Source organism: Antrostomus carolinensis, unplaced genomic scaffold (genome assembly GCF_000700745.2).
Source record: "Antrostomus carolinensis isolate BGI_N321 unplaced genomic scaffold, ASM70074v2 scaffold20925, whole genome shotgun sequence".
NCBI lineage: Eukaryota > Metazoa > Chordata > Aves > Caprimulgiformes > Caprimulgidae > Antrostomus > Antrostomus carolinensis.
The window spans coordinates 73,277-90,947 of NW_010317335.1; the positions used below are offsets into that span (position 1 = coordinate 73,277).

Below are 17,671 nucleotides of genomic sequence, written 5' to 3' on the forward strand. Positions count from 1 at the left end.
TTTGACTGATAACTGTAGCACCAAACTGGGTTAATGTTATTTTAATATATATCCAAACATTTTCCAGGGGTAAATATGTTCATATGAATAAATATATTTATAGTGTAATGTGGAAATTGCTTTTTTTTTCTGTAGGGTGCTCCTGGAGAAGATGGACGTCCAGGTCCGGCAGGTTCAATAGGAATCAGAGGCCAGCCAGGCAGCATGGGCCTTCCTGGGCCGAAGGGTAGTAGTGTGAGTATGGCATCTGGTACCCAAGATCTGTTTAACTTCAAACATTTGTATATCTTTTAATGGATGAAAATAGTATATAAAAATAGTCATTTTTATTTCTGCAAATTAGGGTGATCCTGGAAAACCCGGAGAAGCGGGCAATGCAGGTGTCCCAGGACAGAGAGTGAGTGTGACTGTTATTTGCAGTAATTACAGAAAATTATGTTTTTCTGTTATGTGTGTTCTCTATACAAGACTTCTACCTATGTCATTTTAATTTAGGGAGCCCCTGGAAAAGATGGTGAAGTTGGTCCTTCTGGTCCTGTTGGCCCACCAGTAAGTCAAGGCCTTTTACCACTCTGCCTGCCCGCCAGTCATTCAGTTCATTCATTCATTACTCTTTCTGCTTCTGTTTTTATCTATCTTCATGCCAGTTGTTGATTCCAAACAAAAAATACCAAGAACATTTAAAGAAAATTTTTCCTCGATAAATGGGAAGCTTGGTATTGGAAATAGTAGTAGACTAATTCCTTTTACTGACCATTACAAAAAATAGTTGCAAGGAGCAAAATTTCCTCATAGTTCATTTTCCTAGCTTCCATGGTTTCAATGGAACTGAGTGATTTCCTGTCAGGACAGAATGTTTGAGGGGAGGACCTTAAAGAAATAAGATACATCTTATTACATCTTTTAGATAGGGTGTATCTTGGCCCGGGGTTAAAAAAAAAAAAAAAAGTATAATAAACAAATATGTAATTAAAAGTATACATATTCAGAGAGAAGAATTGTGGAGCCTGCCTATATTCCTCTACTGTATACTTATTACTTTCTTTTGTCTAGGGTCTGGCAGGAGAAAGAGGAGAACAAGGCCCTCCAGGTCCTACAGGGTTTCAGGTATGTGCATTCATTTTTTTTAAAAGAAAAAAATAAACAGCCATGTCTTTATCAACTTAAATTGGAGAAATTCAATCAGCGGATGTTTAACAAAACACAACTTCAGAATTAAGGCAGTGATGCTCAGAATAATTAGTGATACTTAACTTTCACATCAGCTGTGCACTAAACTGAACTGGCAAAGGCTTAAATACCAGCTCTGTATCCCTTGAGAAAACCTTTGTTGTTTTTCAGTTTTAATCTGGAGATTTTATGAAGATGTTCCAAATATGGAGCAAAAGAATTGTTTTGATAATGAAGTATTAATTAAGTCAATCTCTGTTTATGGAGAACTTTATTTTTAGGGCTGATATGCTTATGTCCTACAAATGTTAAAGAAAGGCTGCCATTTCATTTAGAGGGAGGAAAAATGCTGCAATGTTCATGTAACTGTTTTGCTTGGGGATCTCTCAGGGCATACTCTTAGAGTATAATTCTACATTCCTATTCTTGGTGTCTTAATGAAATCTAGATTTATGTAACTTGCTATCATGTTAGTGACCGTTTTATTTACTTTTTTACAGGGCTTGCCTGGGCCACCAGGTCCTCCAGGTGAGGGAGGAAAGCCTGGTGATCAGGTAATTTCTGTGTAATTTAACAAGAATTCACTTCATAAAATAGTTTTACCTTTTCTTCTCTTTGTAATTTAATTTCCCACTCTGTTTCAAAATCTGTACTGATGTAGTCTGCAAGCTGTCAGAGAACTGCTTTTGTGTAAAATAATTACTAGAATCTGACCATCTTCCTGGATTGAGTTGACTATCTCTTCTTGTCGTGGACAGATAATATTCAGAACTAGCCATCTACATTCACAGTACTTTGGAAACGAAAATGTTTATGAATAATGCTATCGTTCTAATGATGAGTTCTGTTCTCCTTAGGGTGTGCCTGGAGATCCTGGAGCTGTTGGTCCATTGGGCCCTAGGGTAAGTATTTCCTTTCAGAGTTTAAACATTCATAACAGTTCTCTGAGGTTCAAAGTTGATATATAATACAGACTTCAGCAGCTGAAGGGAATATTTGACATTTTTCCCCACTGACAAAATGATTGTAAACATGGATATATTTTAAGATGGTTTCTGTAGAACTTACCACCTTTAGTGGTTTCATAGCCCGTGAAGTGGTGTTGAATGCTAGCTGCTGGGGTGATTTGGTTTACAGCTGTGAAATTACAGTTTTTAGTTTGCTGAACAGCATGCTGTTTCTCCTGCTGTTAACAAGAAAAGCATAAAGCTGTTTTTTATTTGATCGGTTCTCCTAGAATTTGTTCACAGACTCTTAGTTCAAATAGCACTACTGCACTTATGGTGTATTTAGGATTTTGTCTACCAGAACTGTACACTGACTTCTAAGTAAGTAATAATATTCCATTTTGTAGGGAGAACGTGGCAATCCAGGGGAAAGGGGAGAACCAGGTGCATCAGGACTCCAAGGTGAAAAGGGTATGGCTGGAGGTCATGGTCCTGATGGTCCAAAGGTAAGCTGAATGGAGATTTGTGTTACTGCAGTGATGTAATATAATTCTACTAATTTGCATGAAGATAAGAGAGATTTTTTTATTATCAAAGGGATATCTTTTAATGAAAGATATCTTGTTTATATAAGGGTTCTAGAAGGACTTACAAGTTATTTCAATATAACCATATTAATAACGTTCAAGATACTAAAATGTTGAGAAATCACGTTTTGTATTAATTTATATAGACCTGAAGTTTAAAATGGTTTTATGTTTCTCAGTAGAACAGGACAAAACCACTTCTGAACTGCAGAAAGCCTTCTGGCAATGGCTTCGTTTAAAGAACCATGTCAGTTTACACAAAAAGACTTGGCAGAGTTGAGTGTTTAAAAGAAAATACTGAAAACTGCATGCCTGCCTTTCACCTGCTATTGATATAACTGGGCCTGGGAAGGTCACCTCAGGTAGGGAGTGCCTCTAGTAATGCAGGCCCTGTAATGGAGAGGAGCTATGAGAAACAAACCATAGATAAAGCATCTCTGCCCCTGTCAACTTCTGCTTGTAGCTACTTTGTGCAATAGACCCATGTGACATCAAGGTCAAGTTCAGAAGATGCTCAAGCTTCTTTTTTTGCCTGTTCTCACCCCCAGTACGCACTGAATAAATATCAATGTATTTGGAAGGTCTATGGTATTACAACTGAACTTCCTGAGTAACACAATGGGAAAAGAAAAGTATTTGGACATGAGTAAAGTCCAAATTTAAAAGAAAATTATTACTTAAAATTGTACCCCAGAGACTTCAACGCAGGCACAGTGTGTTCTGCAGCCTAGAGACAGATACTTCTAAGATGAGAAGGCAACCGCTTGTTCTTTATTTGTTTTAGGGAAGCCCAGGTCCTAGTGGGACACCTGGTGATCCAGGCCCGCCGGGTCTTCAAGGTATGCCTGGAGAAAGAGGGATCGCTGGAACGCCTGGCCCCAAGGGTGATAGAGTAAGTCTGGTTATTTCTGTTGTGCTGAGTAGAATCACTTGTCTCTTAATACTGTAGTTGTTCCAGGGTATGAACTACTCAGCATTCAGTGTCATAACTGAGACTCTCTGGGTATTTTCCATAGGGTGGCATAGGTGAGAAAGGTGCTGAAGGTACAGCTGGCAACGATGGGGCAAGAGTAAGTAAATCTTTCACTCTTTTTAGACCTACTCTCTGCACACCATATTGTTTATTGTCTTAGAGGTGCTCAGCTCATAGATTTAAATGCTACTCAACTTGGTGGTATCACAGTTTGACAATCATTCTCATTCTTCATACCCTCCAAATCTGGTCTTCAGGTTTTTCAGTACTGCTGTACAAAATGTTTTGGCATATCTGTGTTCCAAGCCCATGTTTTGTATAATCAATAATGGGAGTTGAGATGTCAATGGAAAGGATACCCAGAAGTAGAAGACATGGTCATTTGGGATTCAGCTAAGCTGACTGCAGTAAAAATATGAAAAAAAGAGACAGGCAGACATCAATAGCCAAAAAGCAAACCCACCAATTCTGACTCTTGGACTAAGGCAGATGTGTCCTTATTGTTTGGATTGAGTTGGCCATGCTCTGTCCTGAGTTTCACAGAGGAAAATTCCTGTAAGTGTACTGAGCCCCATATGGACAGTAAGTCGCTAACACTTATGGAAAGCTTTGATCCTCCTGTGCATAAATAACATGGCTGGTCTGTTCACATGCAGTAAGTCATGTTGCACACACCTTTCTGCACAGACTGATTGTCCAATAATCCAAATTGTACTGGGTTTGCTGTATATGCACTGACTCTGTTTTCTTCCCAGAAGGTATTTGAGTTAGTTTCTACATAAATTGCATCTATCTGAGATTCTTGGGTTTTGCAAACCAGTTGCAGTACTAACTGCTAGGCCAAAGGTGAAAAATCTGAGATACATAGGAAGGATGAGGATTCTGACTGGACTAAATTTCTAGTTAAAGAGAAGTTTTTTGGAAAAACCCTAGCATACAGGAGCACTAACTCACAATTAGCAGCTGTGGAATTTGTTCGTAAATCAGATAGTATCCAAAGATACAGAACATTCTTAGTCATTGTAAGGCAAGTTTATAGCTTACAGTAAAGAACAGACAAAGTAATGGTGAACTAAATGTACATCCCTCTTCTAAAGCTGGGTATCTGCAGATATCTCTGCTACCCATTGCTAGAGCATTGATGGTGATGCAGTTTCCTCTGTCAATGCCATCTTTTTTGTATTTCTCTTCAGTTACAGTGCAGATTTCTGGGGTAGGCAGAGTTTTGTTTGAAATAAGCTTGGTTTGTGGTACTCTGCTTCTAGGAGAGAATCGTAATTGGGATATCTGAAAATTGAAGAAGATGATTTAAATAGTGCTACAGGATTATTATGTGCAGTTGGATGGAGAGGTTGGAACCTATTTGCCTAACTGCTGTATGATGAGAAAAAGGACAGTTTTGAAGAATTTTCAGGATATAAATTAATCTTCAAAAGTAATGATGGACATTAAAATTAATTTAAACAATGAAATATGAGCATAAAACAGAGAGCTTTTGTGCAAGTGGGGAAAAAAGAACATAATTTTCTCCTGAGAGAGCAAAATAAAGCCAGGGCTTTTTTATCATTGGCCTTATTCATAATTGCTGCATAAAGTAGAGATGGAGGTAGGGAAGAAAGAGAGAATGAATGGAAGCAGGGCTTTTGAGCTATGGAATTTTGGTCAGTGGGAGAAGAAATGCAAGTAAATTTTAGGTAGAAAAGATCCTAGAAGATTTCAGAGGTAAAGAAGAAGAATTTAAAGGAATTAAAAAGCATATGGAAATAGTAACATATGAGAAGTCTTAAATTAACTATTTTGAAGCTTCGCTTTTTTAACTTCCTTTTATCTTAATTTGTTCAAAAGGGTCTCCCTGGTCCAATAGGCCCAATGGGTCCAGCAGGTCCCACTGGTGAAAAGGTAAACAGATTTTTATGCCATTCACTACTGAAGTTTCTTAATATTACCATGCTTTATTGGCACTTTTGCTACTTGTCTAATAAGTTACTTGGGAAATAACCTTTTATTTTATTTTAAGGGTGAACCAGGTCCTCGAGGTCTAGTTGGTCCCCCTGGCTCTCGTGGAAACCCTGTGAGTAAACATGTTTTGGTTTTTTTTGCCTGACATAAGTTAACAATATCTAACACTGATCCAGACTCCAGGTTTGGTCTCATTTGCTGATATATCTTTCTCTTTTTCTTCTCCTTTCTTTGTAGCCAGAATCTCTAGTTCCTGTCTTGCTGCTGTGCACTTGCAGAACTATTGGTGGATTTTGTTCCTCTGTCCTATACTTGTTTTAGGCCAATCTTTACATAGTGTTACCCTCATTTACCTCGCTGCTGAAAGTATGCCACCACTTTTAGTTGTTTAAATCTTTTGAAAATCATTGTCTTACCAGATAATAATGTACACACACAAATATTTAGATGGACAAAATGCAGAAGTATATCTTAGTTTTTGTCTAATTACGCTAACTCTTGTCATCTTCTGTCTGTGATTTTAAGGATTTTAAAGGTTGACTTTGATTAGAGTTAGAGGCTCAGCCCTTCTAGATCCTTCATAATGCTTGGAATTGATTATGTCTCTGCCATAAATCAGAACCGCCTTATATTCAGTGTAAATTGGAATAGCTTCCATCCCTCTGGGCAGTGATGGAGCTTGGCAGCCTTCAGCTCCTTCTTTTCCAAACAAATGTTATGTGGAAAGCTCAGTTGAAGCAGCTCATGGCCTGTTCTGACCCTGTAGAAGAATACATCTTTAAATGATTCTTTTTTTTCCCAGCCTATCTGATTGGAGTGGTGGATTCCATAAAGTTTGTGCACTTCAGCTAATTTTGCTATCACTTGAAGTGGTTGTGAGCAGAATTTCTCCTATTGCAGCTTTAGTGCTTGCACGTGCCTTCCATCTCTAAATTCTGAAAGTTTACATATAGTCTTGAACACATAGCAGATCTTAACATCATAGTTAACATCATTTATTTTGTGGTTAAAAGGTCGTTTGATTCTGATTAATAGAGCAAAAATATAATCACACGTATGGCAGTAAATAGTTAACATCTTTTCTTGTATATTTAACTGCAAATTTTACTGTATATAGAAAGACTTTTGTGTTAAATACAGTTATTCTAATTTTTTTACCAGGGTTCTCGAGGAGAAAATGGCCCAACGGGTGCTGTTGGTTTTGCTGGTCCTCCGGTATGTGTTTTGTAACACTAATGAGTTTCTTTTAGTCATGCTTTGACATAGTTTCCTTCGTTATGATACTACAGTCCTCTGGAACGTGAGTCACCTTCTTGTTGCAAAAAGAGCTGTTTCTTTTTCCCATCGGTATATAGAGTAAAGAAAAGGGACAGTAAATACCCTAGACAGTTGAAAAGTGATTTTGTTGATAGGATTATGTAATTGTTCACCAGATTTCATATTTTCATGAATATGCTATGTTGCTCCTTTGAGATTAAAATGAGGCAAGTTATAAAGTGTCATCTACCGAAGGTAGCAAATATTTGTTTTATGAGTAGCGAAAGCTGGAATTAATTGATGGACCAAATGGAAGGTTTGTGAGTTTTCCCATGAATACCCCAAACTTTCCAACAGCCTAAATATTATGTTTCAGACGTTTCACAGAGTCAGCCACCTGCTTCCCTTGATGGGAAAGAGGACTAGAAAAGACAATGTTTGTTTAGTCCCTTTTGATTTTAGATAAGTAGTAGCTGCTGAGGAAAATAGAAAATCTGAGGGAAAGAAAAATGTGAGCTAGATAAGAAAATGTTTTAAATGGAAATTTTGACTTCACAGACTTCAGAAAATGCCATCTGTGATCCACTAAAGACTGTGCTGAACTATTACAGTTCTCTTGAACTGAACCATTGATCAAATCCACTGTTTTCTGGGCCAATTTATTCTCCTGTTAATTTTTGCCTTCTAAGAAGGCAAAATTCCCTACAAAATTACTTTTTTAGTCTGGAAAGATTTGGTATTCTCTGATCTGATGTCTGTTCTAAATATTATTTCTTATAGGGCCCTGATGGTCAGCCAGGTGTGAAAGGTGAACCTGGGGAACCTGGACAGAAAGGAGATGCTGGATCTCCAGGGCCACAGGGTCTTGCTGGGTCTCCTGGTCCACCAGTAAGTATAAGTAACATTGTCAGAGAACCAGTGGCATAGGCTGATCTTGCTTATTTAAAATGTCCTGGGTGTTCACTTACCACCCCTCTCTTTCTGTTTTCCTCTTAGGGCCCTCCAGGTGTTCCTGGTCTGAAAGGTGGTAGAGGAACTCAGGGTCCACCTGTGAGTAGATTTTATTTTTAGTGACCTGACTTCAGATAATCTAATACTGAAATTTTATGTAATGTGTATATCATTCTTCACCTCAGCTTGCTTTTTACAGTCTATAACAATTGCTGACTAATTGAGCTGAGAACATTTGAAGTAACCAGTGCTATATTTCTTTCAATAAAGTTGGCATTAAAATGTTGGGGTTTTTTTTAGGGTGCTACTGGATTCCCAGGATCTGCTGGAAGAGTTGGGCCTCCAGGACCTACTGTAAGTCAATTGTCATATTCCTAATAGGTGTGTTTTATGAACGGGTAATTGAAAACATGAAGACTAAATAAAGCAAGAAAGGTGAAGCGGTGTTTATGGCCTGATGCTATAGAAGAAAACAGCTTGTCAGCTTTGACTTCTATGACAGCATGCTTACATCTGACTTAAATAAAACTCATTAGTCTTGTGCTTGATCCAGTGTCAGTTTGTCCAAATGAGTGCAAGACTTTTCACCGGGTTAAGTAGGCTTTGAGCTGTTCAAGCTGCTCTAATGACATAATTTCTTACAGGAACAAAACAACAACCTGTATCTTCCTGTCCTTTTTTTTGTCTCTTCAGTGGTGACTGAAGTTAGGAGAGTTTTTGGAAAACAAAGAGGCCTCTGCCAGGTTTTCTCATCAGTGGAGTTACTCATAAAATCCATTAAAAAAAACAAACCAAACAAAAACCAACAAAAAACCCCACAAAAAACCCGCACAAAACAAACCAAACAACCAAACGCCCTCAAAACCCCAAAATCTTTCATGTCTAAACATTTTCAGAAGCACTAAAAAAACCAATAAATTAGCTGTAGATCGACAAGTGAGGATTCAACTCCACACATAAAACTGTGTCACTCTCTTCATATGCCTTTTAATGTTTTGATGAGAAAAATAACTTGTAGTCGTTGTGAGTTTATCAAAAGGTGAAGTTTATGGAAAACATAATATAAATGCGAAGTATTTTATAATTATTTGAGAAATTAACAAAGGTCCATTAAAACACTGATTTCTACCACATGAGTGAAAAGTTTTAATATGGACTTTAGCTTGATGATATTGGAAAGAATGGACAAGGGTGAGTTTTCTAGCAGTAGTTGAGGGGAAGAGTGTCTTTTAAAGGAAGGAATTTAGAATTGCAAATTGTAGGGGGAGAAGGGGTGGAGCTGGGACGTAATTACATGAGATGTTCATTTAATCTCTTTTATTTGATCATAAAGGAGATGACAATAGCTCTTAGCTCTTCAGACTTTGGGCCTTCCTTATAGTTAATCAAAACACAGTCCTTAGAATTTAATTGTCCTGATCAGAAAAGGGTCCAATGTAATGAGGTATTTTTATCTTCTTAGGGAACTCCAGGGCCTGCTGGGCCTATTGGTGAGCCAGGAAAAGAAGGTCCCCCAGGTCTTCGTGGTGACCCTGGTTCTCATGGCCGTGTGGGAGATCGAGGTCCATCTGGGCCTCCTGGTGGTCCTGGAGACAAGGGTGATGCAGGGGAAGATGGGCAGCCGGTATGTCCTTGTTGATGTTATTAATTCTTCCTAGACCAACTCTAGGCTTGGTCTCATTATGTACACTTACTGCTACTGAAATTATAGTAACGTTGTTTTATCCTTCATCAATTTCAGGGCCCAGATGGTCCCCCTGGTCCAGCAGGAACTACGGGTCAAAGAGGTATTGTTGGTATGCCAGGACAGCGAGGAGAAAGAGGCATGCCAGGGCTGCCAGGTCCTGCAGTAAGTAACGACCAAGTCAATATACGGCCACCCTTGAGCATTCTCATCATTTTTGTGGGACTGAGAGTGCAGTGCCCCATAGCAGGAGGAGAAAGTTTGAAAACTCCAATTGCAGGAACAAATATAGAGAGAATAGTAAATAACTAAATCTCATGCAAATGTATGAGCTGGGAGATTTTGTTTCTGCAGTAATGGAAGATCTGAACCTGAATTAAGGGAAAGTGGGTAAGAGCATTAAGAGTTCTGGCTAAAATGTTCCTATTTGACTTAAAACTGGATCCATGAAAAAAACAACCCCAGACTTTTCATTTAGGTGCCCAAAGGTCACTTGAATATGAGTAAATATTCTGTAACTGCTATTTCATAAATTGGGGACTACAATCTTCAAAATTGCTGTTTGTGCTCTCTTTACTTTCATGTAGGATTTTTAGATGCTTATTGGAAAGCCTAATGATCCAAGAGATCAAGTAATTAAATAGATCAGTAAAAGGGGTGGTATGGAGGATCTACCATTACCACTGGATCCATAAAGTCAATTTATAAAATCAGACAGAAATTATTCCAGGCTAACAAAAGGTTTCTTGGTGTTGAGACAGACAAAAACCCAATCATGTTACTTATTTCAAATTGCATTACATTTTCCAGAGTTCAAAACACTTTGACTATTGCAGATAATTCCATCAAACATATTGCCATATCAAGCAAGTGTGTGCTTAGAGAGTTGCTACTAGATAGACTAACTTCAAGTGCAGCTTCTATTTAATAAAAGCCTATTTAAAGCAACTAACACAATTAAACTGTTTAAAAATACACAGTATACTATATATATTAAAAATCTGTAAGAACACTTCCCTTAATTCTCAGTGTTTGGAAGTTACAGATGTTGATGGTACTTCAGACTGGATTAACAAGTAGTGTTTTGTAGGCAGCAGTTTTTCTTGTGCTTTCTTTGTTTTGTGATTAAAATTTTGATACGATATTTCTCATCTTTTTTAGGGTACACCAGGAAAACAAGGTCCCACAGGGCCACCTGGTGATAAAGGTCCCCCAGGACCTATTGGCCAGTCAGGTGCTACTGGACCTGTAGGTGAAGCTGGTCCAGAAGTAAGTATTAGAGCCTAGTAACATGCTAAAAAAGACAATCTAATGGTTATTCTCCTTGACTTCAAGTTAGAGGTGGAGAATTGCAATTTCTTGTAGAAATGCAAGATTACAGAGCTAATCAATAGCCCTATTTGTGTTCTGTAACTCTAGGGACCTGCTGGTAATGACGGTACTCCTGGACGAGATGGAGCTGTTGGAGAACGTGTAAGAATACATTGTTTTATTAAGTCACTTCTGTAAATCTCCATTTTATTATTGACTTATTTTGGATTTTTTGTCTTCATTCAGTTAAATGGAATGGAGAACTTTTTCTGAAAGTATATCAGAGCTTTGAATAAGTAGTACCTCTCAAAGCTGAGAAAACTTGACTTGGCTAAGAGGCTAAGAACACCTGCCTCCAGAAGGTCAAACTTGAGTTCTTACAGAAGAAAGATCTTTGTAGATTGTAATTGCTAGAAAACAGATTAGGAATGCTAGAGTCCTGTTGCTTTGGTCTAGTGCAGTCCTCTTTATCTAAATAATATTGAAATTATGTTTTGCAGGGTGATCGTGGTGAACCTGGCCCTGCAGGCTTACCAGGTTCCCCAGGGGGTCCAGGAACTCCAGGTCCTGTTGGCCCTCCAGGAGATGCAGGGCAAAGAGGTGAAACTGTAAGTGAGACTTTTTTATTTTAATACTTTGTTTATCAAAAAACTGCTGTCTATGCTTTTGTGCCTTGTTTCACATATCTTCTGTATGTATTTTTTGTAGGGTTCTCGAGGTCCCATGGGTCCCCCAGGTCGTGCAGGAAAAAGAGGTTTGCCTGTAAGTTCTCCGTGGTCACTGTGGTTATCTGAGATACTTTTGGCAAGAAAGCATATGAGAAACTGAGCCCAAATTAGAATGCTGAACAGGGCTTCACCTTTTAGTGTTCTGACTGCAAGTGGATGCAGGTAGTCTTCTGAGCTGCAGAGCTGTACAAATCTGCCTGAATACACTAGTATTTCTACACTTTCTTTAAAAATATTTTGCAGAGAAATAACAAATGCTTTGGAAGCCTCTTTATTTGGAGTGTGTTGCTGTCCAGATGATGGTAGGACCACAGTCAGCAAATGGCTAGAGTCTGTGCCTGACAATTCAAGTAAGGGCTAAAGAAATGAATGCTGAACAAAAACACAGATTCTTAGATAAAAATGGCAGAACTATAACAACATTACCTCTTCCTATGAAACTGCCTTATTCAACTAATGAGATTCTGACTTCAGTCCAAATAGAAAAACAAACAAAACCCATCTTTTTTGTGTTACATAACTCTCTTACAGTCCAAGCTTGGAACAAAAAATTAATTGCAAACTTGGGAAATTCAAAAGAATGTTATCCTGTCCCTAAGCATATGTCATATGAGAGACAGGAAAAGTTTATTGAGTAGTTAGTGATAATGATGCCATTGATAAACTATTTGGAATTTGGCATTAAGAAATTTAGCATACAATTGGGCTGAGAAATATAGAATTGAAAGCAGAAGCCATTTTTTTTCCAATGATTCTTGACTTAGTATGAAAAGTTTGAAACTATCAAAAATACCAAGAATTAAATTGTGACAGTAATAGAACCAAGCTATTTGTACTGGGAGGCCTGAACATTGTTGTCTGTAGTTAGGGAATGTAACTTCAGTTGTACTTTAATCATAGTGAAGATGAAAAGAGCTGTGAGAAGATGGAACATGGAGTATTTCAGTCTTACCTACGAAAATTATTTGCCATATCCAGTAAGGCAAAGAAATTCCTCAATCTTAAAAAATTTGTTATGTATATTATTTAGTATCATTATTACTTTTTTTTTACTGTATTATGAAGCTAAATAGACTAGATTTACCACAAGCACAACACAGTTTTCTGTAATTTACTTATTCTTTGGTTAAAAATTAAGTTTCTTGAAGCTGCGTCAGAATTACCTTCCTTCTAGCTTTAGAAATAAAGGAGGTCTGAATGCAGCGTCTAAAAGCAAATGAGACGTTTTTGAGGTTGATTTTTTTTTTTCCCCAGTTCAGAATTTTACATTTCGTCATTGATATTTACAGGGTCCCCAAGGACCTCGTGGTGACAAAGGTGACAATGGAGATCGAGGTGACAGGGGCCAGAAAGGACACAGGGGTTTCACTGGGCTTCAAGGTCTTCCTGGTCCTCCTGTAAGTTGTTCTGTTTTTACTATAATTTCATTTCCTTGATAGTTAAATCATGTATCAGGGGCATAGATATTTAAAATAGGAAAAAAAATAAAGCAAACATGAGTAATTTTTTTCCCACAAGGTGTTTGTGAGTGACCTGGCTGTCTTGCTAATATTTTTAATGTAATTTCACAATACTTTTGCATGATGAGGTAAGCCTGTGCTTTCAAGATGTTTGTTCTACATTTGTGCCAGTCCTTCAGTGACAGATCACTGACAGTCTGTGGCCTGTCAGCACAGGATGGTAACAAAAAAGACGATAGTTTCAGATAAGCACATTAGAGTGTGAAATGCTTTTTGCCAGTTTTTGAACTCTTTATAGTCAAGGAATCTAATGCAGAATCCCATGAAGAGTGTGATAGTGTCTCATGCTAATATTTGCATGAACTTCATGATTTCAGTGGCAATTGAATGGAAAACTTTTTTTTTTTTTTTATGTTTGCTCACTGATGCTGTGTAAGAGCTGGAAGTTTTAACATGCAAGAAAGAGTCAACAAAGAAACCCCAACACCTAAAGCAGCTTTCCACTTCATAATAGTGCTGTCAGTTACTCTTTTGTAAACCTATCTGATTCTAAATGTCATGAAAGCAAGGCTTTTCTGCAGAAACAACTTTATATACAGCCAAGCACTAGTAAATTCTATTAATCTTAATTGTGATTACAGCTGTTACTCTGACAAAAGAGAGCAATAGAATAAAAATAATTGTAAGAGGGAAAGGTACTACCCTTTTTTCATGTATATTATAATCCTGTTCATACAGAATTGTGTATATCACACACTAATTCTTTAAAACTTAAAGCAGTATGCTTTAAATGTCACAATGATATGATAATTTCTTCTATTTAGGGTCCTATTGGTGAACAGGGGAGTCCTGGCATTCCAGGCCCATTTGGTCCTCGGGTGAGTATAATGTTTCAGGTTTAAGTTTTTTCTTGCTTGTTTTTGTTGTTGTTGTTTGTTTGTTTGTTTGTTTTGGGGGCTTTTGTTTGTTTGTTTTTTTTCTTCCACAATCAGTTTTCTATTTCTGATTCGCTTTTATTTCAGTGGCTTTTACTGACTTCAGTATCATGTGGTGATTTCCCCACTGTCCTTTACTGAGAGACATTACCTTGCTTAATATATTAAAGCTTTGACACATGTGTAGTTTATAGCCAGATAAAATGTCAGTTCAGAGTAGCTACAGGGCTACAGTCTCTTTTTCTAGACACTTTTGCTGCAGCTGATGCAAAGCCACATATGTGGCAGCTCTGCTAATTGCTACTCTGCCTTTCATATACCATATTGTACATCATTGACCCAAAAGTAAATGAGAAACATGACTGCCTTGGACGTTCCTAAGTGTCAGTATATCTCTGAGTCTGTATGTATGTTGGTGTACAGCAGCTACTCCAGTCGGCGTAGCACCTAAAATTGAACCCACTTAAATGGTTTTGGGAAAAAATACACAGCTGAGCCCAAGGTATATTGGCTGAGGTGGTTGACTTCAGAAGAACTGCCTTCCTACTTTTAGAGAAGAAAAGGGGTGATTTTTAAAAGTTCGGTAATAGACACAAATAAGTGATTGCTTCCTCAGAAGATATTGCCTGTAAAGGGCTATTTTGTGTAACATTCTTACTAAATACTAAAATACATTTGTTTTCTCTTGTATTTTCTAGGGTCCTCCAGGTCCAGTTGGTCCTTCTGGGAAAGATGGAAGTCCTGGTCCACTTGGGCCAATTGGGCCTCCTGGTGTTAGAGGGAGTGTAGGAGAAGCTGGACCTGAGGTAAGTTGATGGAAATATGGACGGAAAATGTTACCTTCAGATAATGAGATTTTTTACAGTCCATTGTGTCACTTTCATCCATGAGCTCAGGACAAATGATAAGATTTTTGATACAGTTTCTCCAATAAGTAGCCAGGGTAATGGTGTTTTGAAGGGGCTCATTTCTTACTCATTTTCATCTTCGGACCTGTGACAATCCCAGTTTCATCCACTTGTGCTCTCCCTAGGCTAACCTGGGGCTACTTCTGTATTTAGCTCACTGGATCCTAGTGGATCTGCAGTTCAACATGGCTATTTGGCAAGTTGGATCCTAAAACCTCAGGTTGAAGCATAGGTCAGTTGGTATACCTGGAACCACCAGTAGCTCAAAGTCAGTAGTTCCACAAAGGTGGCACTGAATCAGAACAACCACGTGACTGATTGCCAGCAGTGTACTCCACCATGCCACGCATTAAGGAAATCCTTTATTCCAAATGAATACCCCAAACTCTAACCACTCAGCTGACCTTCAGCCTGATCTGAGTTTTACAGACATCAACTGTGAGATGATTTGCAACTAATGAAAAATAGTTTAACCATTGTGGAAAAAGTCCTAAACCTTTGCTAAACACCCCAGGCATATTCTACGTTTATCAATTTGTGATACTCTTAAGTCATAAAGTGTAAGTTGTGCTATCTTAAGGAAGATAAGTTAGAAAATAAGAGGAGTTTGATAAAAGGATCATGTGGATGATCACCTGAAGAATTAAAAGACTGGTATTGCTTATTCTGGGGAAGAGTAGAAAAGGTGGAATAAAATAATGAGCAAGACAGTGAAGGCAGTTTCTGCTGTTTTTCTGTCTCATAAGGCATAGCGTTTCCTGTGTTTATTGTGTGCTAACATTCACCCTATTTCCTCTGAATTTCTGCCAGTTATCAGTATCTCCACTTCTGTGAAGGCACTGAGACTTGAATGAATAGTTGATGGTAGAGTGTAAAAATATAATGTGTATTCAAATCCTTCACCTGTGTAAAGAGACAGTACAAGAAATATTGCATACCAGTAATACTTTAGTTTTGCTTGCCATGGTGGCTTGCATGCAACTATAAATTGGAACTACAAAGAAAGAAAGAAAAGATTACGTTTGTCAGACACAGCATGTATTCATTTGAGTCTGTGTTCTGTAGTAAATATTTGGAGCACTAGTTATGAATTCCAAAGTAATTACTCTCAAAGGAAATACCAGGTTCTGTTATACCATCTGGTGCACCAGAGCATCAAATGTCCAGTGAAGGTATGTTACAGACTTTCTGCTGCCAAACAAGAGCTGGCAGAGCCTCCAGGTGAAGATATGTTTATTAACAGATACATTCTGTCTCGAGACTCAGTTACCTCCCCAAGTGTCACAATTCAGGTTGACAGAAGGACCTCACAACCTACCATTCAAGAAAACATACTTAGTCAGGAAAACACCTGCTCTGCCAAGTAAAGATGATGTGGATTCTGTCTCGCATACCTGTGGCCAGAAATCTCAGTACTGTGCAGGATAAATGTAAAGATATTTCTAGAGCCAGATTTTCTATCTAGGCTTTACTAATTGAAAATGTGCCAGAGGTGACTAAGGGGAAGCAGAAATTTTACATTGCTCTAAAAATCACTTACAGCTGGTGGGAATTTTAATAAAGCTATTAGGCAGGGATTTGAACAAGGAAGGACAGATGGCTTAAAAAAATGGATCGAGGAGGCCATTCCTTGGTGACTTTTTCCAGCTGTTAAGTCTGAAATTAGGAGTAAGAAAAAGTTGAGCAGTTACTAAGACAGACAGAGAGGGCATGAAGCAGAGAGAATACCTCACGTGCAGTTCTAATCTCTTACCCCTCTTCCTGGAAACGTGAATAGTTTATCTGTATCTGAATTTTCCCTGCACTTTAGGGTGACTGGCTGTGTAGTTGCTGGCTTTGCTATCATTTTTGCATAGTATTTACCCTGCTGTGCCTCTATTGGTTTGGTTTTGTTTGTTTGTTTGTTTTAATAACCTTAGGGTCCACCAGGTGATCCTGGCCCTCCTGGCCCTCCAGGACCTCCAGGCCATCTCACTGCTGCCATTGGGGACATTATGGGACACTATGATGATGCTATGGCAGATCCACTACCAGAGTTTACTGAAGATGAAGCAGCCCCAGATGACCATAATAAAACAGACCCAGGAGTCCATGCCACGCTGAAGTCACTGAGCAGCCAGATTGAGACTATGCGCAGCCCAGATGGTTCAAAGAAACACCCAGCACGGACTTGTGATGACCTGAAGCTGTGCCACCCATCCAAGAAGAGTGGTGCGTTTAAACACAGCATCTCCTCTATGTGCCGTGTGATTCTGTCTTATTTCCAATAGATACTTGGTCACTGGAGAAAATGTGTGATACTGATTTTGATGGTCTAAATTGATATTCACAGTAGGAGCTTGAAAACTTTTTCTTGACAATGAAGTATATATTGCAATGTATCCTATATTTATTTATTCAGTATTTAGTCAGCTGTATTTTAAAACCTGAAATATTTCATACTTCCATGGAACACTACTTCTGAAAGTGTTCTCACCATGGAGTACCACTTCCATGATGACAGAGCTAGGTTGGTGCACCAGTTGTGAATATTTGCTTAACTGCTGTTAGCTCAAAATGTTACCTGTGAACTGATAGTCTGTGAGTGCCTTCCACCCAGAATTCTCTGCTGCTGCTCCATAGTTGCAATTTGTAGGTGGTAATGCTCTAACATGCTATTTAGGACTTTCCCTAATTTATATGGATTAGCCGTGATAAATCAGAACAGACTGGAAGGTAGAGGTAATTTGTGTCAGCTTTTGCCCTGTTTCCTGAAAATTTGCCTCCAAGTTCACATTCCTAGAGGCTGCCATTGGTTTCTC

At 38.3% G+C, this 17,671-nt stretch overlaps 1 protein-coding gene across 1 annotated transcript in view; it reads left to right on the forward strand.

Annotated features, from left to right (window-relative positions):
* Positions 1-17,671, forward strand: part of COL5A2 (collagen type V alpha 2 chain) — a 54,109-nt gene that overhangs the window by 31,326 nt on the left and 5,112 nt on the right. The window contains exons 26-50 of the mRNA XM_029085100.1: positions 136-234; positions 344-397; positions 496-549; positions 1,054-1,107; positions 1,671-1,724; positions 2,028-2,072; positions 2,525-2,623; positions 3,489-3,596; positions 3,721-3,774; positions 5,523-5,576; positions 5,695-5,748; positions 6,798-6,851; positions 7,674-7,781; positions 7,890-7,943; positions 8,145-8,198; positions 9,307-9,468; positions 9,586-9,693; positions 10,690-10,797; positions 10,948-11,001; positions 11,340-11,447; positions 11,548-11,601; positions 12,857-12,964; positions 13,852-13,905; positions 14,661-14,768; positions 16,790-17,081. Of these exons, the coding sequence (XP_028940933.1) occupies positions 136-234; positions 344-397; positions 496-549; positions 1,054-1,107; positions 1,671-1,724; positions 2,028-2,072; positions 2,525-2,623; positions 3,489-3,596; positions 3,721-3,774; positions 5,523-5,576; positions 5,695-5,748; positions 6,798-6,851; positions 7,674-7,781; positions 7,890-7,943; positions 8,145-8,198; positions 9,307-9,468; positions 9,586-9,693; positions 10,690-10,797; positions 10,948-11,001; positions 11,340-11,447; positions 11,548-11,601; positions 12,857-12,964; positions 13,852-13,905; positions 14,661-14,768; positions 16,790-17,081 (2,155 nt within the window). The remainder of the gene's footprint in view (positions 1-135; positions 235-343; positions 398-495; positions 550-1,053; positions 1,108-1,670; positions 1,725-2,027; positions 2,073-2,524; positions 2,624-3,488; positions 3,597-3,720; positions 3,775-5,522; positions 5,577-5,694; positions 5,749-6,797; positions 6,852-7,673; positions 7,782-7,889; positions 7,944-8,144; positions 8,199-9,306; positions 9,469-9,585; positions 9,694-10,689; positions 10,798-10,947; positions 11,002-11,339; positions 11,448-11,547; positions 11,602-12,856; positions 12,965-13,851; positions 13,906-14,660; positions 14,769-16,789; positions 17,082-17,671) is intronic.